Source organism: Balaenoptera physalus (genome assembly GCF_965194825.1).
Source record: "Balaenoptera physalus genome assembly, chromosome: 6".
In the NCBI taxonomy this organism is placed as follows: Eukaryota; Metazoa; Chordata; class Mammalia; order Artiodactyla; family Balaenopteridae; genus Balaenoptera; species Balaenoptera physalus.
In genome coordinates, this window is record NC_138885.1 from 134,340,511 (window position 1) to 134,350,910 (window position 10,400).

The 10,400-nt window shown below is 50.2% G+C and overlaps 1 protein-coding gene across 10 annotated transcripts in view; it reads left to right on the forward strand.

Annotated features, from left to right (window-relative positions):
* Positions 1-9,474, forward strand: part of AGAP1 (ArfGAP with GTPase domain, ankyrin repeat and PH domain 1) — a 550,747-nt gene extending 541,273 nt beyond the window's left edge. For all 10 annotated transcript variants that reach the window (XM_082466340.1, XM_082466341.1, XM_082466330.1 and 7 more), the window contains one exon: positions 1,425-9,474. In XM_082466340.1, coding sequence (XP_082322466.1) covers positions 1,425-1,628 — 204 coding nt within the window. In that variant the 3' untranslated portion in view covers positions 1,629-9,474. The remainder of the gene's footprint in view (positions 1-1,424) is intronic.
* Positions 9,475-10,400: the final 926 nt, after the last annotated feature.

A 10,400-nucleotide genomic window follows, 5' to 3' on the forward strand; every position in this document is an offset into this window, starting at 1 on the left:
TTTTCCCTGAGGCCTCTCTCCTTGGCTTGCAGACTTCTCTCTGTGTCCTCACAGGGCCTTTCCTCTGTGTGCACATGCATCCCTGCTGTCTTTTTCTCTTCTTATAAGGACACAGGTCATCTTCGATTAGGGCCCCACCCATATGACCTCAGTTAACCTTAATGACCTCTTTAAAGGCCCTATCTCCAAATACAGGCACATTCCTATGTTGGGACTTCAACATATAAAGTTTGGGGGAACACAGTTAGTTCCATTAACAAATTGCATGCCATCTTTCCCCCTCAAATTGGCCAAGAGTTCCTTTAATGCTAATGCTTCCTGAAGACGAGAGATGAGACTCCTATCCATGGTGGTGGAAGAAGTGGACATCAGTCCACCCTTTCTCGAGAGCCAGAAGCTTAAACATATTTGTGTAATTTAATCTCGTATTACCCCCTCCAGTCATCACTCTGACAGTCAGAGATCCTGAGAAAGATTCAATGCGAGGATGTACACCACAGCACTATTTAGACCAATGACAACTTTAAAACACTACGTGTAGGGACTTCCTGGTGGTCCAGTGGGTGAGACTCCATGCTCCCAATGCAGGGGGCCTGGGTTCAATCCCTGGTCAGGATTCTATCCCCACATTCATGCCACAACTAAGAGTCCGCATGCCGCAACCCAAAAAAAAAAAAAGATCCTGCATGCCACAACGAAGACCCGGCACAGCCAAAATAAATAAATAAATAATTTTTAAAAAAAATAATAAAAAAATATAAAACACAATGTGTAGCTACCGAGGACAGAGTAACTGAGTTACGTTCATACGGAGGAATATTCTATGGCTATTATATGTCATGCTTTTGAATAACTTTTAATGATCTGAGAAAATGATCAGAGCACCAAGTTCAGTAAAAAAAAAAAAAAAAAGATACCAATTATTTGTGCAAGTTTTATCTCAGTTATTCATATATGCGTTTAGATTCAAAGAAAAACCATTAGAAGGAAATCCGCTGAAAGATTAACCAAGATTATCTCTGAATAGCGAGATTATACGTGATTTTTTTCTTCTTGTGCTCTTATGTATTACCTATGTATTTCCTACAATGAAAATGAATCGCCTGTGAGATCAAAAGAGTGATCGTTTTTTGTGTTTATAATTGGAAAGTCAAAATAGAAGTAGCAGAACTAGAGTTATCCTTGGTCCGTTTCTATTGCACAGGGGAGGGGCTTTTCGATGCAAAAAGCACATTCTTTTCTGAAAAGAATACACCTGGCGGGGGTAAGGGGGACGGGGGCAGGGACACTGGCCGCTGGTCTCCCCCGCGGGTTCCCGGTAGCGCGTCCCGGGGTCAGCATCTGCCCCAGCTGCCTGCGGGGTTGAACAAGGTGCCCTGTCCCCTCCCTCCCATGAGCCTAACGCGGTTCTGTTGCCTCCGCAGTACGGGGTGGATGTGATGGCCCGCGACGCGCACGGGAACACGGCGCTGGCCTACGCGCGGCAGGCCTCCAGCCAGGAGTGCGCCGACGTCCTGCTGCAGTACGGCTGCCCCGACGAGCGCTTCGTGCTCATGGCCACCCCCAACCTGTCCAGGAAGAACAATAACCGGAACAACAGCGGCGGGAGGGTGCCCACCATCATCTGAGGACCGGCGGTGCCCGCAGCCTCCTGCACGCCCTCAGGGATCACGCCACGTGAGTCCCGTCGCGTCCCCTCACTCCTCCTGGTGGTCCCCAGCCAACCCCCCACGCCTCCACCCCCCCTCACGCCAAGCGAAATCACAAAACCCGGATGGGTCCTCAAGGGGCGAAGAGGAGGCCCGGAGGCTGCAGCATTGATTCCTTTGCATAAACTCCCCTGATCAACAGGAGCGACCGGCGGGCCTGGGTTCGTTGATGGTAGCACACGGCGCCGGACCCTGGTCCTGGTCCCTCCGGTGGCCGGGAGACAGAGCGTGGCACAAGGGGCGGGACATGGGGGAGGGGAGGCGCGCAGCCAGGAGAAGGGGTAACTCTCCTTAACTGGCAGTTCAGCACATCAGTACATTTCACCTCTACCAGACGGAACACTTGGGTTTCATCTCTTCTCCGAGGAGCTTGACGGCATAAATCAGAAGCAAGCAGAGTTTGTCAGGTTTGAAGCCCCTATGATGGTATGTGTCAAATCAGTTGTAGCTAATCTGTCCAGGGAGAATACTGGCTTCATTACACTCGTATAGTTGAGTTCTTCCAGCATTACCGCTGTTTAATAGAACATGATTAGTCATCACCGAGAAGAAAGCATATTAGCCAAGGAGGTAGTTACACAGCACGCTCTGATGATTGCCACGATGTGATTGCAATACTCTTAGAAGCATCATATTATCCCAGACATGTTCTTTCAAGCCCTTGGAGCCCTCCTTTCTAAATTCACTGTCATAATTTAGTATCTGTTTAATTTTTCAGTCCAAAGAGAGGAAATCAGTTGCCGAGTATTATTTGACTGCAGTCTCCTTGGCACAAAAACAAAATGGAAAAAATAAATAAGAGTGACTTGGAAGTTCAAAAGGAAATCACAAATTCAGCTAACAACAGCATTTTGAGCACATTTAGTGAACTAAGTAAATGCATAAAAGGCTATTTTAGCCCAAACCTGAGAGATAGTTTGTGTCCTTTTGCCAAGGTGGGTGTCTTGGGTCTCAGTCACTCTGGGGCCGTGTTGCCCAAGTCACACAGGCTTCTGTATTCTGTCTTTAGATGAGATGTGTTGAAAATCTATTTGAATAAAAGAAGTTCATAAATATGCATTGATTTCTGTACAGACAAATGGCACCTCTGTTAATTTATAAATTGAACTGGATGTGAACTAATAATATGCAACTAGTTGAGATAAGAGGGTTACAGATCATTGTACACGGGAAATATTCCCAGCAGTAAACACTTCCATTAATGTGATATACAGCTTCTAAAAAGGAGCATATCAGAATAAGATGGTGGTACAATTTGCTTATTAAAATCAAGAAAGGGGGGGATAAAAGCATATTAGAGGGGGAAAGAGGCATGTGATTCCTTGTTACTGGAAAGCACGATTTAGATCTGACCCTACTTTTGCCCACCCAGAGGAACAGGCTGTGGCAACGCGGGGGGTGACTTTCCAAATCCCAGACCCGGGCACTTTGCAGAGGTCCATCCTGACCGCCGCTGCCGATTTGGGAGCACAGACTGACTCATGAAACGCCCTGAGACTTTTTTTTTTTTTTGCCTGGTGGCCAGGCCCATCATTTTAGTACATCACCCAATTTGCCGTCGTCATGGTTTCTGGCTGCTTCAGACTTCGGCCACCTTCAACGTGGTGGCCAAACATAGTAAACCAGATCGTGACACCTTAGGTGAAAAAGAAAAGGGGGCAACTGTGCCTTGAGCCCTTTGGCAGTATGACGGGGGAGAGGGCGTCACCTTGAAGGATGGCATGGGACTGATGTAGCACAGAAACATAGGGCCACGTTAACCCTGCCGCCTCCGGGGAAGTTCCTTGCTCTCGTATATTAAACCTTCTATTTTGTAAGAGTTTTTCCTCTTCTTTCACTTTTTAAAAAAAAATTAAAGTAGGTGGGGAAAAAATAAAGCTTTACACAGTTTCTACCTGGGTCAGTGTTTCATGGGCATTTCTAAGCTTGATGCAGCTCAGTGGAACTCGGCGGTTTCCCAGGATAACAGGTGCGGAAGCCTCCAGCCTGGGAGCCTTGACAACAGGTCCATAATCCCTCCACCTGATTTTTAATTCTGTTTCATCACTGTGTGGTTATTTTAAACGTGAATAGAGGAAAAAAGAAAGTCCTTCCTGTTTTTGAAGAACGCATTACTCTTCTAATCCAGCCACGCGCATTGGCCTCCCCGTTAGCGTAGACGTTATGTAGTGAACGCAGATAGAGTATAAACGAAATTCTTAAATTATTTCATTGTAGTTAATTCCCACTGTAGGAATGCTTTATCACAGTGAAGCCTTCTTTTGAAAAGAAACGGAATTCCTTGTAAGGCTTCTCTTTGGGATGTATATGAGTGTGTACAGATTATTATATGTGTTTATAATATAATATTTTCCCAGATGACTTCTTTTTTCACTTAGCCTTTCACGACCTGAATGCTAGACTGGTTTCTTCCCTTCCCTCCCTCCAGCGCTGGGACTTCATTGATTCCTCCTTAGAAAATTCGACCCCTCTCCTGCTATTTTTAGCGATATTGATCTGCTGCAGGGGGCAGCCTGCTTTCTCGAGCCCGAGTTTTGGCAACAGAGAAAAGGCGGTAGTGGGTTTCAAGGGTTTTCTTTTAAAATAAATGTGACCGGCGGCTTGTCTGTTTGTATGTCAGTGTCAAACTAGAAGTCCTTTCTTTGCTGACAACGCTCTCATTGCCATCTTAAAGCCTTACTAACACCAAGGCCGGAGAAGCAAGGACCCAGGGCCAGTGTTAGAAATAACCAGTTGAGGAAGGGGGTCCAGTTTTCATAGTTTATTTCCATGTAAGTTCAGGGACATGACAGTGACACAGGAAGCCACCACTGCAGAATCCACGTAACCTTTTCTATTCAGAATTCGAATTTTTCCTTGACGAGAAACCCGCTGGCTGGGGAAGGCATGTGATAAGGCGGCCACTCGTGAGGGCACCTGCACAGGTGAGCTGGGTGTATTGCAGACCTCTCTGGATTTCTCTTGTGGCCCAGAGAACCCTGCAGAGAAAGGAGCCTTGATTCTGATGGTGCATGGGTGGACCTCGAGTTCTGGGGTGGACAGACAGATGGTTTACCAAGCCAGGGTCCCAGGTTCCTTCCGTCTCCGGTCTTCCCAGGAGATGAGCAGTCGAGGGCGAGTGAGTGACATTACTGCCATGAGTCTTCGGTCCCATAAGCAGGTACAGTTTCCTGTCCCCCAGGAAGCCCACCCTATGTGGAATCATCCCAGAAAGGAGGTGAGGGCAGCGGGTGCTTGCTGACCGCTGGGCTGTCGGGTGCAGGAAAGCAGCTCTTCCTGAATTACTCTGGCCTGGAATCCTTAAAGCAGCACCTTCCCTGCAGGGCCACAAGCCCAGGCTGTGGCCCTTGTAGCACCAGTGCAGGGCCGTGCACTTCTGCCCCCTCCTCTGAGGTTTTGTGCCGCCTGATGCGGTCCGCTTGGACCCAGCCTCGGCCTCCAGCATCGGCTCCGGGCCTCCCAGTTTGGTGCCACCTGAACACATTCAGGCTCATTCCCCACATTTGCAAAGGAGCTCTCACTACTTCACTAGGGAACAATAGTCCAACAAGAAAGGCAGCCGTGGGGCCGAGCAGACCTGGGTTCACCTGGCCTTGCCGTCCCATCCAGCTTCCCAGGGTCCTTCCTCAGCTGTGAAACCCTGTGGCCTTGCAGGGTGTGGTGACGTTTGGACCAGTGTGATAAATGCCAGCCCGATGCCCAGCCAGGGGCGGGACGCTCAGGAGAACAGAACGTGGATGGGACGGGGCCAAGAGCACCAGCCGGGAAACCTGCCCCGAGCCAGTGCCCTGCGGGGTCGGTGGCGGCCAGCTTGCCAGCCCCTCCCGTCGAGGCTCTGACCCTCCTCTGTCTCTGCTGAGCCCGTGGTCGTCAGTGGGAGCGAGGCTCTCCGAGGACCCTGCTCCCGGGCAGCCCCTCCCCCAGGGATGTGCCCGCACTGCCCCCTCCCCGTCGCGTCAGCCCACTTACCGCCATGCGCCCTCCAGCCTGAGTCTGAGTTTGATTTTCTAGAGGACGGAAGGGTGAGTGTCCCCCTCAGGCCCTTCACTCCCGCTACTTCTGGCCGAGACCACCCTTCTCTCTCCCACACCCTCTGCTGTGTTGTCGATCCCAAGGCCTCCGTCCTTCAGACGCCTCCTCCGGCACTGAGAGGCCACTGGACACACTCGTGTTTGGGGACCGTTGAGTGTCCTTTTCCTGCTTCCTCTTTAAAACCAGAGCTTCTTGCAGGCACCCTAAGCTGGCTGGGTGTGGCTTGAGGCTCCAGGGCCCCCTTCTCTCTCCCTCTCTCTCTCTCTCTCTCTCTCTCTCTCTCTCTCTCTCTCTGTCCCTCATTGAGCTGCTGTGGCCGGTCAGTGAGCTGTCTTCCCTCTCAAGGGTGACAGTGACCTTGTCCTGGGCCTGCCCTTGGTGGTACCATCTTCCCCCTTGGGAGTGGCCATTGGCTCCTGCCCAATCCCCGGCCTGAGCTGTGCTCACGGGTGACGTGGGCCCCGGTGGATCCAACCCCGCCAGTCCTTTCTCTTTGCATTTAGAATGTTCTGGAAGCAAGGGGGGGGGGCAATCCACATTCCCACCTGGGGGGCTTGGAAGCCTTGCTGCAATGTAGGTCCTCAGTGAGTAAAGTAGGGTCAGGTCTCAAAAACTGCTCAGGAGGCACAGATGATTGGAAAGCAAATCCGTCACCTCTGGACGGGCTGCTTCCCTCCCTCACATCCTCTCTGTCAGGTGCCCCACAAGGTCATCGCGACTTTCCTGGAGCTCCCCTGGACTGTATTTATGTCCTTCAAGCAAACAAACTGAAGAGCCGTCAGGAAGGAGCTCAGATAGAAACGTGCTGAAGATACACATCTTTCTTTCCCAGGAAATATGATTTATTTCTAACTGCCCCTTTACACGTGGGTTTCACACGCTGTGAAGTCGTGTCTTGGAGTGATTTTCACCCCCATCCTTCACCAAAAAGCTAAATAAGGGCCTTTGGCATCGAAACTTGCATTTTTCTCTTGTAGCCATGATTTAGACATGTTTCTTTTTTGGATTCCCCAAGTGGCTGTCCTCGGGAAGCCCTGTGGTCAGTGGGTCTTTGGTGCGGGCTCCGCCCTGGCCAGGCCAGGGCCCCCAGGTGTGGGCAGGGGGCCCGGATACACACCTGGCCTGCCCCTGCTCTGCTCTGTGCCCTGTGCTGACAGGTCCTTTGTCATTCACGTTTCTAAATCAGCTTGCCTTTCAGTCAAGACATCGCATTCCTTCCAGTTATGCGGACGAGAGAAGCGGGGTGGGCAGTCACTTGGGGTAGATGAAACAGTGCTCAGACTTTCAGTTCCATCACTGCCAGGAAGTAGTCACTGGAACCCAAGGTGCTGTGACATCTGAGAGAGAGAAATGTTGCCACACAGGGTCAGCACCTCCACGTTGGACGTTCAGCCACCTAAGACGTGATCATCCCCAAACCACAGATTTTCTCCCCCTTAGAAAAGAAATGCTGTCCTAAAATAGATTTTTTAAAAAATATGAATAAATTCCCTGTCTCATTTTGGATGTCTGCTGCTTTTTAAACATAGATTGACACTTTTTTCCGGTTGGCTTTTTCAGTTTGGGTCTGAGTTGAAATTAGAGGACATTTCATCAGCAGGGGATTCTGTAAAACGAAAAAGTCTGTTTTTAATCTGTGAATTTTTTTCTAAAGCCCAGATTTTAGAAGTATTTCTGTTTCACCAGTGTAGCAAGCACCCTCCCCAAAGCAAGGGTGCAGTGACCATGAACTTGAAAAGCTCTCCTTAAGGCATTTCACTTATGAGGTGTTGTTTTTGTTGACAGCATTTGATTTGGGGGTTTGCGCCTTTTTGGTAAAAGTGTCCTTATCTGAGGCCCTCAACCCATCCAGAAAAAGGCCTTCAGTGCCGGGGAGAGGGCAGGGTTGGGGCAGGCGTGCCCAGCAGAGACCCAAGGTGGCTCTAAAGGCTGCAGGTGTACGAGCATGAACCTGCCCCATTAAAAGGACAGGATCGCTGGCTTCCAGACACCGTGGGGCACCCGGCTCCCAGCAGGCGCCGGCTGTGCGCAAGGAGAGGCAAGGTGGCTGCATGAGAGAGAGGTGGGCTTGAGGCTTGTCTTGTGTTGGGCCTGGCTGTGGCATCTGTAGAGAAGGACCCCCGAGGGTCGTGATCAAGGCATAAGAGAGATCCTCGCCTGTCCGATTGCGATTAGGACTCATCCAGATTTCAGTGTCGGTGAGCATTCCCTGACCTTCAGCTTTTGAGATGCAGATGAAAGAAAGGAACCAAACAAGATGTGAGAGGGCTGGAGAGTCTTTGGAATGGAGCAAACCCCCTTAACACACCCGCCGTCGGGAACAGTCGCCCCTAAATCAGGTTATGCCCCCGTCTCCCTAGTGCCGGACGGCATCCACACCGGCCCGGAAGCTAATGTCTGAGCTGGTTCAGATACTCTTGTAATAAGGAGACTCTGCCCATCCCCTAGAAGCTCATACTCAGAACTGGCGCGTGGAAATTGAAGGTGTGTCAGGGGCTCGATGAAGGACGTCCCGGGTCTCCCCACCCCTGTAACGACGCCTGTGTTAGAAACCCTGGGTGCCTGGCTTTGCGCAAAGACCTTGGTGAGCAGCCCAGCTGGGGACACGGCACTCAGCTCTGCACCTGACGGTCCACTGAGTCGCCTGGGGAAAAGGTACCTCCCGCCTGGGAGGACAGAGGCTGGACCCAGGGTGCCGTGAGCTGGGGACAAGCCAGGGAGTTAGCTTTTACTGCTCATGTGAGCCCATCACGCACCTCTCAGCCCCCCGGTCCCACCCACGGGGTCCCGGAAGCTTTCCCACCAGGACTGTTACGCGTGCACTGGTGGACCTGAGTGAGGGTCAGAGCCGTTCTGTGGTGCACAGGCCGTGGGTAGGTACCCTTAGAAACTGCTTCATGGCTGTTCACACATCTTGGTCTTAGAAATAATGCCTTCTCCAAACCTTCAAAACCAGCACGGTTTCTCTCCTCCAACTGAGTTTTTGTGTCTAAAATTTATCAAATTCTTGGGGCTGCTGCCCCTGCCCTGGTTTGAGTGCCCGTGTGCTGGCGATGCCGTGTGCACTTGATCAAAGGCGCTCTGCCGAGCCCCGGAAGGACCGGGCTGGCGGCCCAGGGAAGGGCTGGAATTCGGCCACACCAGCCACAGGCATTGCCACGTGGGTCCTAGGGTGTGGCTTCCTGCCCCAGACAAGCCCCACTCTCCTGTCCCTGACTTGGAACTGGGTTCTCATCTTGCCACTGGGTGTGTTTCTGAAAGGGAAGCCTGAGCAGGTCAAAGGTGATGACTGAGAGGCATTTTTAGGAGGGAATAGGGAAGGCCGCGCCTCGGCACATTTTAGCACATTTCTCTGTTCTGTAAATAGCCATGTATAGAAGATGGGAGAGTAGCCTGGGGTTTATCCAGAGATGGGGTTTTTTTTTTTTTTGGTTGTTTTTATATTACCTCATTCAGCAAGTTTGTTTCACAATGACTCAATGATGCTTTATTTATATTGTTTGTACTGTAATTAAAACCATTGACAGACATTTCACTTGGCTTGTTATTTCATATGATCTTGTTTTGATTAAATATGCCAGTTTGTATTTTCCTGCCTTGGGATTTTTTTGTGTCAGCTGTACAGTATTCTAAGGGGACAAAAAAAAGAAAAAGAAAAATGTGTAAAGTAATGGAGAGAGGTGGCTATAGTGTAGAGGCCTCTTTCTAATAAAGAAATGGAAATATGTCTAAACCGCTTCCGTGGAGGTTTTTCTTGGGGTGTTTTTTAGGGGGGCGGGGAGGGGAAGGCATTTTTTGTCATGATTAATTGGGTCTCTATTCCCAGGTCAGTGCTTACGGAAGGGATTCTGCTAGGCCCAGGCAGCCCCGTGCATGAGCACACTGGCCCAAGGTGCTACAGTCATGGCAAGAGGGAAAAAACAAGGAGCAGCTCTTCTGACTTATTTACAAGAAATTCCAAGAGGTCCTGGTTCCTCCAGCCAGGGATCACCTGGGCCCAGAAGTTCTGATACATCAGATGCTTCAGATGTATCTTTCCACTGGACCCACAGTGCCCCAGATACGTGATAAGGACTCAGCAGTGGCTAGAAAATAAACCCATTCCAGGACGATGTTATTACTAATATTATTAAAATGTTCTCATGCAAAATAACATCCTATCTTTATCCTCCAATTCAGAAAAGTGTAAAGAAGGTAAGACTCACCCAAAATGCCACCACCCGGATGTCACCACGGTTAGTGATTGGAGCACCTTCCAGACTCTTCTCTCTACAGACAGACGGATGGCTTTCCAACCCCCGGTCTTCCATGTCAGTAAAGATAGAGCCGCGCGATCACAGGACACGCTAGTATTTACAGTTTCTGTTGAGATTTCCCCGTGGCGTGGGGAGCCCACAGCACCACAGAGTGGTGAATTGTGCAACACAGAAGGGAGCGTGCCACCCAGCCACGCAGTCACGTGACCCCCAGCAGGCCAAATTCAAACCATGACAAAGGTGACCTGTCTTCTAGTAAATAAGCCAAAGAAGGACCAAGAAAATTGCTTTCTGGAGGAATCAGTTGCATTCACATGCATATTGGTTATCTATTTGGTAAGAGATTTACAAAACAGTTCTTTTAAGTAAGGGATGACACCTAGAGGTAGGCAGGCCAGGGCTG